The sequence below is a fragment of the Symphalangus syndactylus genome, chromosome 14 (assembly GCF_028878055.3).
Source record: "Symphalangus syndactylus isolate Jambi chromosome 14, NHGRI_mSymSyn1-v2.1_pri, whole genome shotgun sequence".
In the NCBI taxonomy this organism is placed as follows: Eukaryota; Metazoa; Chordata; class Mammalia; order Primates; family Hylobatidae; genus Symphalangus; species Symphalangus syndactylus.
In genome coordinates this window covers 13028515-13044422 of record NC_072436.2, presented here as the reverse complement: position 1 = coordinate 13044422, position 15908 = coordinate 13028515, and the positions used below count along the sequence as shown (strand labels likewise).

General features: G+C 53.0%; 1 protein-coding gene and 1 long non-coding RNA gene across 4 annotated transcripts in view; one reads left to right on the top strand and one right to left on the bottom strand.

The window, feature by feature from the left end:
• Nucleotides 1-10641, bottom strand: part of C1QTNF1 (C1q and TNF related 1) — a 25324-nt gene extending 14683 nt beyond the window's left edge. The window contains exon 1 of one of the 2 annotated variants that reach the window (XM_063616530.1): nt 10552-10641. Coding sequence is in view for 1 of the 2 variants with exons in the window: in XM_055241082.2 (XP_055097057.1) it covers nt 10258-10270 (13 nt within the window). In the remaining variant the exon portion in view is untranslated. Of the gene's footprint in view, nt 1-10257; nt 10280-10551 lie in introns of those variants that run through there. The other variant, XM_055241082.2, reaches the window with a different exon arrangement.
• LOC129461752 (uncharacterized) lies at nt 10492-15908 on the top strand. 2 transcript variants are annotated; one of them, XR_010115387.1, is made up of 3 exons: nt 10492-12187; nt 14562-15031; nt 15420-15908. It is a non-coding gene; the product is annotated as an uncharacterized lncRNA (long non-coding RNA). The 2 variants fall into 2 exon arrangements; XR_008650683.2 differs by having other exon boundaries at nt 10756-12187; nt 14798-15031.

Here is a 15908-nt window from a genome sequence, read left to right as displayed (position 1 = left end):
ATAGCCAATGTTCCTTGCTATAATTGCACTGCCCCCACTGGTCTCAGACTCTCCCTCTTCCCCTCAACCTCGTGGAGGATGGGGATCCCTTATGTAAGGAATTCTCGCCAGATGGAGGCAAGCAGCCCCTTTTCCTGAGAGATGCCGGGGTCCTGGAGCCTATCTCCTCTCTCAATCTCCCTCTCTCCTGTTTCCAAAAAGCTGCCCTCTGTCTTGCAGAAGGGGGGTTTGTTTTAAGGCTTAGGTGTTTATTTGGTTACTTCCAAAGCCCAAGTCCAGGGATGGATACAGACTCTTCCAGGGCTACTTGCTAGATAATTAGCAACGGTTTCCTCTTCCCTGGACGGGAATGAGGTGTGGCCTGGGACAAAAAAGTGAAGCAAAGACAGGCCAAGAATTCTCCCATCCTAAAGCATCTCCCTCCCATCTTGGAGCAACTGCACCTTCACCAGGAAGGACTCACCTGGAGCGAAGAGTGGGACTCAGTGTAAATTTTTGCCCAGGCCCTGCAAACAAGGAGGCCGCATGAGCCTCCAGGCATCGGGCCTTCAGGGCACTTGGCCAGCCCAGCCTCCAGAGCTCCGATTCCGTCCCAGTGGAAACAAAGATTTCCTTGAGTAGAGCAGCTGTCCTCAGCTCACCTCCCAGCTGGAAGGCCTCAGGCGGCAGGCTTGCCCCTGCTTTGAGAACCGTGTGAGAGAGAAGAGGCACCAACAGCTGCCCTGAGCCCACTCTGCAGGTGGCCTGGCCCGTCGCCCACTTCCCCAGCACCAGCAGCGGGGACGCCCTCGGGGACGGACCGCTCCCAAGACAGAGGGAGGAAAGAACCTGGGAATTCTACGGCCTGGTGCCCCTTCGCACCCAGCCCTTTACAAGCAGCACAGACGTATTTGGTTGTCTGGGGCCTGGACAAGCCCCAGCATTTTCCAGGCAGCTCCTGAGGAAGCCTGGCATAAGACAGGGCTTTGTCCCCAGCCTGGGGCTTCTAGGTCAGGAATGTAATCAGCACAGCATCCCACTGGCCCTCCTCCTGCTGGCCCCGCCCTGACTGTTCGGCTATGATCGCCCACGACCCTCGTGGTACCCAACACCCTTCTGCATTCCTCTCTCGTGTGCACTTTAAGCATCTGCCAATGTCGACTGCCCTCTTCTTCAGCCCTGGGGTTTGGCCCACACAGTCTCCCAGTGTCTAGCCTTCCTGATCAACACCCAAAGACAGGTGCTCTCCCAGGCTGTTCCTCAGCTCTCAGCTCCTCTTGCTCCTAATTCTCTTACATTCATTTATTTATTTATTTATTTAGGAGACAGGGTCTCCTTCTGTCACCCAGGCTGGAGTGCAGTGGTACAGTCATGGCTCACTGCAGCTTCAAACCCCTGGACCCAAGTGATCCTCCCATCTCAGCCTCCTGGGTAGCTGGAACTACAAGCACATCCCACCACATCCAGCTAATTAAAAAAAAATTTTTTTTTTAGGGACAGGGTCTCGCTATGTTTCCCAGGCTGGTGTCAAGCAATCCTCCAGCCTTGGCCTCCCAAAGTGGGTAGGATTATCGGGGTGAAGCCACCACGCCTGACCTCTTTCTGCCTGTCCTGGTCCGCACCACATCTTCAGCTGACAATGCCCCAGTCCATGTCCCCACCACTGACCTGGCTGCTGAGACCCGGGCTTGCAAATGTTTAAGTCAATACAGTGGCTACAAGCCACATGGGGCTATGTCAGTTAAACAAAATGAAACATCCAGTTCTCAGCCAAGGAGCCACATTTTAAGTGTTCACGTGACTAGCAGCTGCCATACTAGACAGCACAGCTCTTAGCACCTTGCACCACAGCTGAAGGTTCTGCTGGGCAGCGCTGGTCTAGACCCGCAAACGCAATCATCTGCTGAACACCTCCTCTTTGCTCTGCACTAAGACTTTTTTTTTTTTTTTTTTTTTTTTTTGAGGCAGAGTTTTGCTCTTGTCGCCCAGGCAGGAGTACAATGGCACAATCTTGGCTCACTGCAACCTCCGCCTCCCGGGTTCAAGCAATTCTCCTGCCTCAGCCTCCCAAGTAGCTGGGATTACAGGTGCCTGCCCCCACGCCCAGCTAATTTTTGCATTTTTAGTAGAGACGGGGTTTCGCCATGTTGGTCAGGCTGGTCTCGAACTCCTAACCTCAAAGCGATCCACCCGCCTCGGCCTCCTAAAGTGCTGAGATTAATAGGTGTGAGCCACCGCACTGGGCTGCTCTGCCCTAAGGCTTTTAAGCCCCCAATTAACTCATCCCCTTCTCCCCCGTCCTTACCACATTAGCCTCTCCTCCTGTGGCTTGCAGCTTGGTGAAAGCTATGCACACCATCACGCAGGGTCCCGGGCCAGAAGCCTGCAAGCCACTTGGATGCCACCTTCCTTGCACCCGCCACATCTCATCCATCGCCAACCCCCTGCAGGTCTCCTCTCCTCTCCATCACTTCTTCCCCAGCCCTGGCTGGTATTCTGCCTCCCATCTGTCTCCCACACTGCTTTCAGAGGCAGCTCTGAAAAACACAAATCTGAATGCCACCCCTGGCTCCAGGGGCTTCCTATGCCAGTAAAGGAGGAAGTAAGCCCTGAGCATTTCCATCTGGCCCTTCCCCACCCCGCTGGGGTGAGTGAGTCCCCTTCACTCCAGCTCCCTGCAGCTACTCAGTCCCTAACAGGTCACACTTGAGATCTCGTCCTCTGGCACCCGCTCTTTCCTCTGTCTGGATGCCTGTTTCTCCTCCACCTTCTCCATCCGTGTATTCTCCCGAGTTCAGCCTGAGGCCACCTCCTCCGAGAAGTTGCCCAGACCCAGGTGTGCTGTAGGTGCCCTTCCCCCAGCATTCAGACGAACCAGTCTACAGTCCTTGGTTTCCTCGTCCTGTCCCCACGACTCCAAGCCCCTGGGAAATGGGAGCCCCATCTCATTTCTCAGGCATCACCAGTATCTGGTGTCTAACTCTCGACGGGGCTCGAACGCTCTCCTCACCCTCAATCAATCCCAAGTACAGAGCCATCATCCAAAGATGACATGCCCAGCCACAAGCCTGTCCAAATCTCTCTCTAACTCCAGCTGGGGACACAGAGATCCAAGGTACATCACTGTCACCAGAATGCCGACTCCTGGTGTGGCCATGTAGCCATCTTCCCAGAAACGCTCCTCTTATCCGCACTCAGAAAGTCTGTTGCTTCAAAGAGATGAAACCACTGCCTCCATTCACCAAGGTTACAAACCACCTACAAGTCCAGGAAGACAGTCTAATGAAATACATGGCTGGGTGTAGTGCCTCATGCCTATAATCCCAGCAATTTGGCAGGCTGAGGCAGGCAGATCACCTGAGGTCAGGAGTTCAAGACCAGCCTGGCCAACATGGTGAAACCTTGTCTCTACTAAAAATACAAAATTTAGCCAGGCATGGCACATGCCTGTAATCCCAGCTACTCGGGAGGCTGAGGCAGGAGAATTGCTTGAACCTGGGAGTCAAGGATGCAGTGAGGTGAAATAGCACCACTGCACTCCAGCCTGGGTGACAGAGTGAAACTCCATCTCAAAAAAAACCAAAAAATTTACAGTGCATCCATCCATATGATGGAAACTAGAAAAACAAAGTGGTTGATAAGAGTGGTGAACTCGGCAATAGATAGGGATGGGGATTATGGTAGACCAGGAAACATGCTCTTTCTAAAGACATTTAAAGAAATAATATGGGCCGGGTGCGGTGGCTCACGCCTGTAATCCCAGCACTTTGGGAGGCCGAGGCGGGCAGATCACCAGGTCAGGAGATCAAGACCATCCTGGCTAACACAGTGAAACTCTGTTTCTACTAAAAATACAAAAAATGAGCCGGGCGTGGTGGTGGGCGACTGTAGTCCCAGCTACTCGGGAAGCTGAGGCAGGAGAATGGCATGAACCTGGGAGGCAGAGCTTGCAGTGAGCCAAGATCACACCACTGCACTCCAGCCTGGGTGACAGTGCAAGACTCCATCTCAAAAAAAAAAAAAAAAAAAAAAGAAATAATATGGAGGGATAGGGGGGCAGAATCAGCCAGCAGCACCAGTTAGGCATCTCTGTAAATAGGTGAATATTTACTGACATGGAAAGATGTTTGGGCCGGGCATGGTAGCTCACGCCTGTAATCCCAGCACTTTGGGAGGCCGCGGCAGGCGGATCACTTGAGGTCAGGAGTTCAATATCAGCCTGGCCAACATGGTAAAACCCCGTCTCTACTAAAAAATACAAAAATTAGCTGGGTGTGGTGGCACATGCCTATAATCCCAGCTACTAAGAAGGCTGAGGCAGGAGAATCGCTTGAACCTAGGAGACGGAGATTGCAGTGAGCCGAGATCATGCCACTGCACTCCAGCCTGGACAACATAGTGAGACTCTGTCTCAAAAAAAAAAAGAAAAAAGAAAAAGAAAAGAAAAGAAGAAAGGAAGGAAGGAAGGGAAAGAGAGAAAGAGAAAGAAAGAAAGAAAGAAAGAAAGAAAGAAAGAAGAAAGAAAGAAAGAAGAAAGAAGAAAGAAAGAAAGAAAGAAAGAAAGAAAGAAAGAAAGAAAGAAAGAAAGAAAGAAAGAGAAAGAAAGAAAGAAAAGAAAAGAAAAGAAAAGGAAAGGAAAGAAAAGAGGGAGGGAGGGAAGGAGGAAGGAAGGAAGGAAGGAAGGAAGGAAGGAAGGAAGGAAGGAAAGAGAGAGAGAGAAAGTTTGTAAAGCAGTAATGAGTTTTGAAAATGCAGATTGAAAACATGCAGACCCAAACACACGCACATACATGCACACACATACACACACACACACACACACACACACAAAACCACAAAGACCCAAAGGCCACCCACCGGGCTGCCAACAGCAATTATCTGCGGTGATGAAAATACAGTTGCTTACCATTTTCTTATTTTGTCCTCTCTGTTTCTTTCCCCTGTAACAGTCACGTCCTTTTTCACAGTAAGTACACATTATTTTCCACTTAGAAAAATGACAAATAAGCCCCACCCTGGGGACTAAGGGAGCATTTTGTTTATTCCAGGAAACTCGACTAGATGCATAGAAGAGTAGGATGGGGAGAAAAGAGGGCTTGTGACGCTGCATCGTTTAAGGCTCAAGCGGAACCGTGGGGAATACAAGTTGACCTAGTGCTGAAGTCTCACGCTCTTTTGCTCATTTGTTCAACAGGTGTTTATTGAGTGTCTACTACGTACCCAGCAGGGAGCTGGATTCTCGGGACGAATGGAACAAGATGCCCCTTCCCTTGGGCAGTAGAGTCCCTGGCAGCTATGGTATGGGATGTGTTAGGACCAGGAACGGCACAGGTGGTAGGGAGCCCAGCAGGTGGCACTTTATCCAGGCTGGAATTAGGCGAGCCAGAGAGAACCTGTTTCCTAGCGTGAGGGGCTTTGTCTGTCTTTGGCCCTTGCTGTTGAAGGAGGCTGCCTCAGTAGGGCCGGTGGCCTGCAGCCGTGAAACAGAAGGAAACAGAGCCCCGTCCTGCAGCCCATCCTGTGCGTGATGTGCAATGGCCCGCATGTTCCTGGACCCAGGAGTAGCCCAAAGTTTATCAGAGATTCCTTCTGACGAAGCCCCGCTACCCCTAAAAAGCCACCACTGAGAGCCAGGCTCTGGCCATGGTGCCTTCCCTACACCACTGAGCTTGATCCTTAGAAAGCTTGATCCTTAGAATGCCTGATCCTTAGAATACCTGATCCTTAGAATGCGCAAACAGGCTCAGAGCGATGGAGATGCCTGCCCCAGCTTCCACAGTGGGGAGGTGCTGGAGCTCAGATTAGACCTAGGTGTGTCCGACAGCAAAGTACATTACACTTCACCCCGAGGGGTGGCCAGAAAGATGCCAGAGAGCAAGCCATGGTGTGGCGGCCGTTCCCGCCCGCTGGGCTCAGGGTTACAGTGCCCACCAATTTGTTTACTTGTTTATAGGTGGAACAGCTGCAGCAGCCTTTGGCTTTGAGGAGTATCCAGCAGCTGAGCCCTTGCATTCATCATTCAACAGAGGATTACCGAGTGCCCACTACATGCCAGGTATGGTATGGGGCACCAGGGAAACCTGTAACCATCTTCCTTGATGCAATGTGCTAAGATATCCCTGGTGCCAGCCTGCTAGCATCTTAAAATGCACCACTGGAGTTTAATCCCTTTGGATTTAGGCACAGGATCACCAGGAACATCCGCGTGCGTGTGCGCGCGTGCGAGCACACACACACACACACCTTAAAATGTGAGGGGCTTGGGCAGTGTGGCCCATTGGATGTGCATTTTTAGGGCACTGCTTTTGTAGGGTGAAGAGAGACCAGCATGCTGGCAAGCTCTGAAGAAGGGAGGAAAAGACCCATGTGCTGGGGTACAGATGATTTTCTCTCCCGACCAGTGCCCTCTAATGGGCAGAAGCAGACCTGAGCTCTGGGTTGCAAAGGAATCTGAGTTCACGCACCACACAGGGAGGACCCACAGGACCATGGGTCTTGCCCTCATCGATATCCTTTCATGGAGGAGGGGGCTCCCCTGAATGCCAGAAGACGCAAGAGACCTGTAGTCACCCCTAACCCACCCAGATCCTTCCATCTCTCACTTTAGATTCTTTACAAGGAGAATGAGTCTAAGCGTTTTCTGAACACACCTCTGTCCCCAGCTCTGAAGACTGGCCCCAGGAACCTGTGGGCAGAGTCGGGGGGCCCTGCCCGCCTTCTGACCTACATCTGCCTCGAACCCACCCAGGGCTGGCAGCTTTCCCAGGTGAGGTCCTTTTCCTTCCCTGCTCCCCAGGGCAGAGGACAGCTGTTATCCAGATGTCTTGCTGAGAGGGATGGGTACAACCCAAAGCATAGGGTTTGGGGCATTCCAGCAAGTGTGGCTTTAGCCGTGGCCAAGAGCAACATTTGACCCAGCACAGGGCACCAAGAACTTGACTTCCCCATGCCCCGCCTGCCCGTCTGCCTCTTCTCCTCCTCCCCTCGACTCCTGCCTCCCTGCCTGCCGTCTCCTGCTCTACTCTGTCTCGTGTCAAGGAAAATTCCTACAGGAGCCAGGGAGATGGGCAGACATGGGCCCAGCCACAGCCGTCCCGACGGCCATCCTGGACAGGATGGGGGCCCAGGGAGGGCCCTGCAGTCTGTGCCAGCCCCGTCTGAGGCTGGAGAAGGGCTTAGCTCCAGGGGGCCTCGGAGGCAAGATAGCAGTGCCCTGGTGTATAGTGGGGACTGTGGGGCTCCCTGTGCCCCTGCCAGAGATCATCCCCCTTTGAACCACATTCAGATGCCAAGCCCAGCTCTGGAAATCAAGTGTGGGCAAGAACGGGCAGCTGGAGGTGTGCTGATTTGCCAAGAGCCACTCATGTCGCCCCAGCACAAATGTCACACAGCCGTGACCTTGACAAGGACCCAGAGATAAAGATCCTTCCCACATGGTTCCGAAGCCCCTCCCTTCCTGCTCACACCACGTCTCTGCCAGAGAACTAGAGGCTGCAGCGGCGGCAGTTGGAGCATCTCACTGCGGGGCTCGGGAAGGAGGAAAGGAGTGAGCATGTCCTGCTCCTGCACATCCCTGCTTAAGCTCAGGACTGGTCCTTCCAGGCCAAGGACCCCAGCATAGACCCCAGGACAGGGCCCCGAGGATCCCTGGCTCATGAGAGCCTGAAAGAAACATATTGTTGAGCTGAGCTGGCGTCGCTGTTCCTTCCAGACTGCTCTCTAAAGCGAGCAGGTGAGTTCTTCCCCTGCATGAAGAGGTCAGGGAGATGGCAGGGTCCTGTCCAGAGAGCTGCCTTGGGCCATCTGACACCAGCCAATTTCAGCAGGTTAACAGGGGAAATGGCAACCTGTGGCCCACGAGGGAGTGCCCCCACTTGAACATCTCTAGAGGCTACTGATTGTCAGGCAGAGGTGGGACTGTCCAGGGGATGGTGTAACCTGCTCCTTCTTCCTGCCCTTCCTGGTGTCCGTTACCCCCACACCTTCCCTAAGGTTCTGGAGCCTCAGCCACAGCCCCCCACCCCAGGAACAGGGACTCCTGAGGACAAGACACAAATGGGGAGCTCCGGTCCCTGCGCACAACTGTATCTACGAAATTCTTTTCATCTTTGTTTTGATGAGCAAAGTTCAATGCCAGAATATTTGGTTTATGAGTCATGTAAATTACAGCTGGGGGGAGGCACCAGGAAGAAGAACAGAAAGGAGCAAGTTCCAAAAACACTCTATTGTCCTGGTGGCCCTGAACAGGGGGGTCACTTCCTAGGAACAAGGAGGGAACCCATGGCCTCCCTGGGACAGCTTGGGCTTTCTCTGCTCCCACTGGGGAGGATGTCCCTCGCCAGCTGGCTGCACCTGCCTGGGAGGGGCAGTGGAGTCCTGTAGCTGCACAGCGCCCACCTAGGGCTTCCTGCACCATGCTTCCTGCCTCCCTGAACAAGCTCACTGGGGACACCACCCTTGGCAACACAAGAGGAGGAGAGGGAGGCGGGAGGAGAAGTAGAGAGTCCCTGGGTAGCAGACCTGTGCCCATCCTGCCCCTGGGCATTCTCTGTTAGCAGCTGGGGGAGACAAGTTCCCAGCATCAGCTTGGCGAGATGAGCGCCATGTTCCCAACACCAGATAGGAAGGTTAAAAGTATACGCCCTGGAGGCCAGGCGCGGTGGCTCACCGCTGTAATCTCAGCACTTTGGAAGGTTGAAGCGGGTGGATCACTTGAGGTCAAGAGTTTGAGACCAGCCTGACCAACAGGGTGAAACCCAGTCTCTACTAAAAATACAAAATTAGCCGGGCGTGGTGGTACACACCTCTAATCCAGCTACTTGGGAGGCTGAGGCAGGAGAATCGCTTGAACCTGGGAGGTGGAGGTTGCAGTGAGCCGAGATTTGGCCTTGCACTCCAGCCTGGATGACAAAAGCAAAACTGTCTCAAAAAAAAAAGAAGCATACGACGCACTTGGGATAAAGACACAGATTGGAGTCTTGAGTCCTCCATCCCTGTCTCTGGGACCTCAGGCAAGCCGTGAGCCTCTTGAGCTTTGCAGCTCTGCTCTTTCCACAAGTGAGGGTTCCCTTGATAGAAGTGTTGAGAATTAACTATTATAATAATTATTATAATTATTAATATAATGTTCAGGCCTGCCATGTGAGAAGCAGACACACAAACCTGTGGCTAACATGAGGATGATGATGACGATTGCCACTGTTGTTGGTGGGTCGTCTCTAGGGGCCTCTCCAGCTCTACAGGTCTAAGAGGGAGGGTGGGGAAGCTTCTGCTTGCCCTCAGCCCTCGGCTCCCATCTCCCTGTCTTGGTTCCCTCCTCCCTGGTTGGCAGGTGCTGGAGAGGCCTCCTGGAGCACGTCCTCCCACATCCTCCCGCTCCCTGCAGCACACACAACAGCCAAGTGCATCTATCTGTGGCTGTTCATGGCTGCACGGCCTGCCAGAGAGTGTGTACTTTCCTGCACTATAAAAAGCAAAGGCCGGGCAGCCTGTAAGGACGTCACATGCTCCCCTGGGGCCGTGAAGTGGCCAGCGGTGGAGAAAACAGTTTCTCACGGCATTTCTCATGTTCAAAGCTCAGGACCAGAAAGCTCCCAGCACGTCACGTTGCCTCCTTTCCTAGAAACCAGGTGGGGTAGAAGAGTCAGGAACACCTCACAGAGGGGGGCCGCTTCCTCCCTCCCTCCCAAACAGGGATGAGTCGGCCCAAGGGTGCCTGAAGCATGTGGAGGGTCCAGAGAAGATAATCTGGCTTTCTGGGGCTGGAAGAGTGTGGCCTGGGAGTTGGCCCCGCGAGGCCCGGGCTAACAGTGGGGACGACACCTCCACTGGTGGAGAAGCCCTGGAGGACTGGGTGGTGGGCGGTGGGTCCACCTGAGAGGTCCAGAAGGCCCCGGGCAGCTCAGAGGCTCCAGCCCCAGGCCGGGGGCCACTCCCAGCGGCACAGGCAGCTTCACTTCCCAGGAGGGCCCCGGGGAAGCAATATCGTTTTTTCCTGCCCAAGCTGGACCCCCTCCAGGACACCAAGGCTGTCAGATGCGGGGGCCAAAGTCAGAGCTTCCTATTCCGTGAAGGTCCAGGTTGGCCACAGACAGGACTGGACAGACCCGGCGGTCAGGTGGTCCCCGTGATAAGGAGTGGGGTGAGGGCATCCCCGCCAGCTGCAGCCGCGGGCATTAGTACCATTCCCCTTCCTTCCACACCCTCAGAAAGGCACCGGAGAACAGTGAAACAAGATAAACATTCCACAAAAAACTGGGGGGAAGGTGCAATTACTACTGTTAGTATCCATGTGCAGAAGAGCCCGGCTCCTCCACAGTCAGGGAGACCCGGGACCATCATGACCCTCGCGCAAAGGCGCCTATGGCGGGGGCTGAGCCAGAGCCAGCCGCCAGGGCTGCCCCCGAAAGCCCGGGTCTTTCCGCCCCTGCGCCGCCACCGCCAACCCGGCCCCTCCCACGGCGCTCTCCGTCCGTCCTGGCCCAGGTGTCTGCCATCCCCGCCCTGGCCACCAGGCTGAAGCCACGAGGATAGGGGCGGGGCAGCGCTGGGTCCCCCGGCTGGGCCACCTACCTCCGTCCCGCCGGCCGCTCCTCCCGCGCCGCCCTTAGAGCATCTCCCGCCGGCCAAGCCTCCTCCCTGCCAGGTCCGGGGCGACGCACAGACTCGGTGAAGGAGACAGAGCAGGGAAAAAGGTTTTCCGGAGGACGACGGTGCAGAAGGGGAGGGTGGGGGGCGCTACGAGCAGCCACAGGTCCCCCCCCACAGCACCTCTGTCTCCCCGGCGCGGTCTCCGAGGTCTCTGCGACCAGAAGCGGAAGCGCGGTTTCTCGAAAGTAAAGGAAGAGACGAAGAAAGTGGGACAGACGCGCAAGGAGCGAAGCCCAGCCAGATGTGAGCAGCGAGGAGCTTCCAACACCCCCAGCGCTTTTCGTCCAAACAGCAGCCGCAGAGGATTAACCGTGTGTGCCCCGCGCCGCGCCTCAGGGAAATCCAGCGGCCGCCTCCTCCCGGCCCCCTGGGGAGCCCGCCAGGCTGAGAGTGGGGGTGGGGCCGATTCCGTGAGTCTGGAGGTCCCTCCAGAGGCGGAGGGGCTGCGAGCCCCGGACGAGGATGCCCCCCCGCAGGATGGGGGTGCCCAGCAAGGCTGAGCACTCCTAGTCACTTGGTAGCAGAGGGATGGGCCCCAAGGCCTCCGGGATCCGCTGTAGCCAATCCCAAGGGGTCAGGTCTCCAAACAGTGGCAGACCTGAGACACTCTGTGCATTATCGGGGACTCAGGTTCGGGGGAATCTGTGAACCCCCATAACAAAATGCCAAACTCTGTGTGTGTGTGTGTGTGTGTGCACGCGCGCACACACACACGCACACACATCTTTGGAAGGTGATGGTCCACTGTTTTGTTCAGAGTCTTGAGAGCTCTGTGATCCAAAGGTTAGGAAGGAGCCCCTGCCGGCAAGGTTTCCATTTTCTAGAGAACAGCACGAGTACAGTGGTGGGCCCCGGGTGGCTGGAAGCACTCCTCAGTCTCTATCAAGCCTCTCATTCCTTGATATGAAAACCTGACATTTTCTCAATCATACACAAATATTTTTTCCAAACAAGCCCCGTAGGCTGCCCTCCCATCCTGATTCCTGATCCAGGCTGCTCCAGAGCCGGCCCTGGTTGGGACCCAGTCTCCATCCCTAGACTCTGCGTCAGCCCAGCTTGCTCTGGACACTTCCCATATCACCAGCAGGGGAAGGATTTGGCCAGAGAAGCAGAAGCCAGCTCTGATGATAACACCGTTCCCCTTTTTTTCCCCCGTCTGCCCTGTTCTCTCCGAGCTGCCCCTCACCTCGATGTTGTAGCTGGATTTTTTTGTTTTGTTATCCCTCCTGTGAGGGTCTGTCTCTGGACAAAGAGGAGATGTGAAAACGGGGATGCTGGTTGGGACATTCAGAGCAAAACTAAGAGGCTTCACCTTTCCCTGCCTGGAGTGTCCTCCCATCCACTGCACCAACAACTGGACAGATGAAAAGAATCAAAAAGGAGAGGAAGAAGAGGGTGCAAGCACGATGCCCGCTGCCTTGCCCCGGGCTGGGCGAGGCCAGCACTCAGGTAGAGCTGAGGACGAATGGAGATGAGAACAGAAAGGGAGCCTTCCAGGCAGGCGAGGCACCCAACAGCCACTCCACAGAGGCCCTGACTGCATGCGTCAACCCCTCCTGTGAGTACAGGGAGAAGGGCTGCCAGGTCTCCAGCACCCGGGGGGGATCTCAGAGGACAGGACAGGGATATGAAGTCAACACTACTTAACCAACTAGAGATGCAGCCTCCACTAGGCTTAGAAGATCAGGGGTTGCTTGTGTTCTTGGCATACGTGTCTGAGGCTTGGCAAAAACCTACATCCCTGGTTGCTTATTGATACAGGAAAAGCCAGAGATAAGCTTGTCTCCATTCCTGTAAGTGACATGAGGAAGTTTCCCAGTCACCAGGAGCAAGGCCTAGCACACGGACTGACCTTTCCTTAGTTACTCTGTCCTCAAATAGCCCTTGGTGCAGGGATACCAGAGAAAACAAGAGCATTTTTTGCAGCCCTTATGAGACCTTCATCCATACTTCAGAGAATCTGGGCCTTTCTAGAACTCTTACGAGCTAGGAACTCCCTCAGTGCAATGAGAAGGCTTCTTGTTGCCCTGCCTGGGAGCCTCAGACTCAGGAAAGTCCTGGGCAGATACCAGAATTCACAAAGCTGGACACACAGCTCGAAAGAGAAAAAGATGCAGATGATGGGCTGGGTGTGGTGGCTCACACCTGTAATCCCAGCACTTTGGGAGGCCGAGGCGGGAGGATCACTTGAGCCCAGGAGTTTGAAACCAGCCTGGGCAACATAGTGAGACCTTGTCTCTACAAAATATAAAACAATTAGCTGGGCTTGGCAGCACACACCTGTAATCCCAGCTACTCAGGAAGCTGAGGAGAGAGGATCCCTTGGGCCCATGAGGTCAAGGCTGCAGTGAGCCCTAATCATGGCATTGCATTCCAGCCTGGGCAACAGAGCAAGACCCCCATCTCAAAAAAAAAAAAAAAAAGTTGTGGATGATGGAATATTTATTCTTTCTCTTTACCCCATCCAAGATGGCTTTGGTGTTGAAGAACTGGAAAACAGTTATCTTTAACACAATTCCAAGACAGAACTCAGAGGCCCAATATAGTGCAAAGTTCTAGAAAGACAGCTGAAGGCTGGTCATCTCTTCCAGCTGCACCTGGCTCATCCTACTAAGAGGCCTTGTCCTGGCTCTGTCCTGCCTTGAGACAGCCTGGGGATGCTACCAAACTTCAGTGGGCCTTAGCTTCCTTATCTACAAAGCAGAGATAGGTCCAGGGTCTCTTATCTGGAGCCAAGGAAGTCAGATATGTTCAGAGTCAGATGCAAATATCCCACAAAGCATCTTACCCAGTGGGCTTTGGGCGGCGCCCCTTCATCAAACACTTGAATATTCTGCAGTGGGATGAAGGCATCCATAGTCTCAGGATAGTTCAAGCCACATTGTTCTGTCCAATTTGTGTGTGCCAAATTTAGAGGAAAACTAAGTTTTCAGATTTTTTGCATTTCAGGGATTATGGAGAAGTGATTGTGAACCTGTAGTTTCTCACATGATTAATAAAAAGGTTGGTGGAGCAGACACAGTGTTCACTGCAACTACCATTATTACAAGTATAATCTTCCTTCCCTCCTCTTGGGAAGAGGAGGGAAGGAGGAGATTAGAAAATGGATTACTCATTTTCCTTGCCGCAGAAACTGGGGATAGGGAGGAGTGGTATCAAACGATAACAAAGACAGCCTGGGGTTTCCTAAGATCTTGTGTGAGACCTAAGGCTCAAAGGCATGGGAACTTCCAAAGAATAGGAGGTGAGGTCTGAGCACATCTTAGGTGCCACCATCGTGGCTCACAACTCAAGGCAGCAGGCGATGGGCAAAGACTCACAAGTCCAGCTCCCAGAGAATACAAGCTAGTCCTCAATAAAATGAAAAAAAAAAAAAAATCCAGAATAGAGAGCATGCCAGGTTCCTAATGCTCTTTGTCATCAACTTCACTTCTGCTTTGTAATTGTAAGTAGGAAAGATGGAAACTTTGGCAAGCAAGGGATGTCCTTGCAAAGGGGCTGATTTTCTTCCTTCTCAGCCTTAGGCTCCCCCAAGCAACAAGAGGCAGAGTGTTTTCCCTTTGGCAAAATCCTTCCCTGTTGGGCAAAAACAGAAATCAAAAACAAAAATCAGCCACAGTGCCTGGGGGATTTCATCAGCCCTGAGATTATGGGTCAGAAGTCAAAGCCAACTTCCAGAAAGACTGAGTCCCCTCCCCAAGGTCTCTCTCTTAGCCCCCACAAACCCATCCTAAAACTCCCTAGGAGCTCACATCTACACAAAGGTGTCTGGGTCAAAACCCCTAAAGGCTTCCTGAATATTTCCAAATCATCCCACATTCTTAGTCAAGGGTAGGTCCTAGAATGGGAAGAAATATTTCCTGGAACCTCTGGCAGGGGAGACAGCACGTTCTGTGCCCTCCCTGATTTGGTAATTCTTTCTCTCTCCCCAGGCCTGTCACCACCACTCGCTGGGTCTGTTTACTTATTGCTGGAAAAAGCAATGTGACCTCAGTTAAAGTCTGCAAGACACTCGGTTCCAGATAAGCACAGCATGTCATTAGCGGCACTGTGATTTTTCCCACCACGGCCCTAACATCCCGCCTTTCCCAGCTATTTTGGGTATGGCTACCCAGTCATCCCACAAGGGCAGAGATTGGTATTGCAAACTTTGAATTCTCTTCCCAAGGGTAGCGACCGGCCGGCTCCGATGGTGATGTCCCACTGCCAAGGCGGGGGGAGTGGGGAGAGTCTCCACAGAGCTTCGGGGAAGCGGGCTAAGATGGAAAAGTGGAAACTTGGCAGACAGATCCAGCCTCCCTGGCCACTGGCCCATGCTCATGGCTCCTGGATGGCGCTGCCCACATTCTGAGCAGCTTGGGACAGGTGGAGATCAGGACTGGCAGCTGCAAGGACACACCAGGTGAATAGGTTTCTTTATGGTCCTCACACCTGCAGAAAACCAGGAGGGCAAGGGCGTTCCCTCTCCCAGGAAGCCATGCCTTTCCACAGAAGTCTCCCCTGAGGCCATGTACACGTGTGCCTTGCAACTCTATCAAGCCATTTAATTTCCCTATGCCTCAGTTTCCCCACCTCTGAACATTTACTCTCCTGTTTTGGCAATGAATGCTTTCAGTTACACGGAGACAGGCATATACTGAACAACTAGGCAATATTTTACTTGATAAATAAGATGGGAGGGCCCCCTGGTGGATCCCCAGTTCCAAGCACTTAACTATGAAATGAGTGAGTAAATGCATGTCAACACATGAATGAATGATTCAATAAAGACTGTCTTGTCCTTTATGCAGAGCCACAGAAACTAAAGAGAATTTCCAAAAGGAGTCTATGGTGAAGTCTCTGATGATGCCAAGAAGACAAGGAGAATGAAAATCCAATGAAAGCCTGATTGTATTTGTTGACCTTAAGGAAAGTGATTTTATGGCAGAGCCTCTCTGGAAGGGAGGGTGTGTTCGCTCACAGAATGCAAATACCCTTTGATCCAGTAATCTTTCTTCTAGGAGTTTCTCCTACAGATAAACTTAGAATGGTGCTCAAATAAGTAAGTTCAAGGATATCCTCTGAGGCATTGCTGTAGTATAAAAAGAGCATAGATATCCTCAAAGGACATCATCAGGGGCCTGGTAAAATAAATTCCACACAGTGGAACACCGTGTAGCTCTTTAGAGAATAAACAGCTCTGTATATGTGATCTGGAACAATCTCCAAGCTATATTGTGAAGTGAAAAATTACAAACCCTTAATGAAAAGCATTAAAGAAAATCCCAAGAAATGGAAAA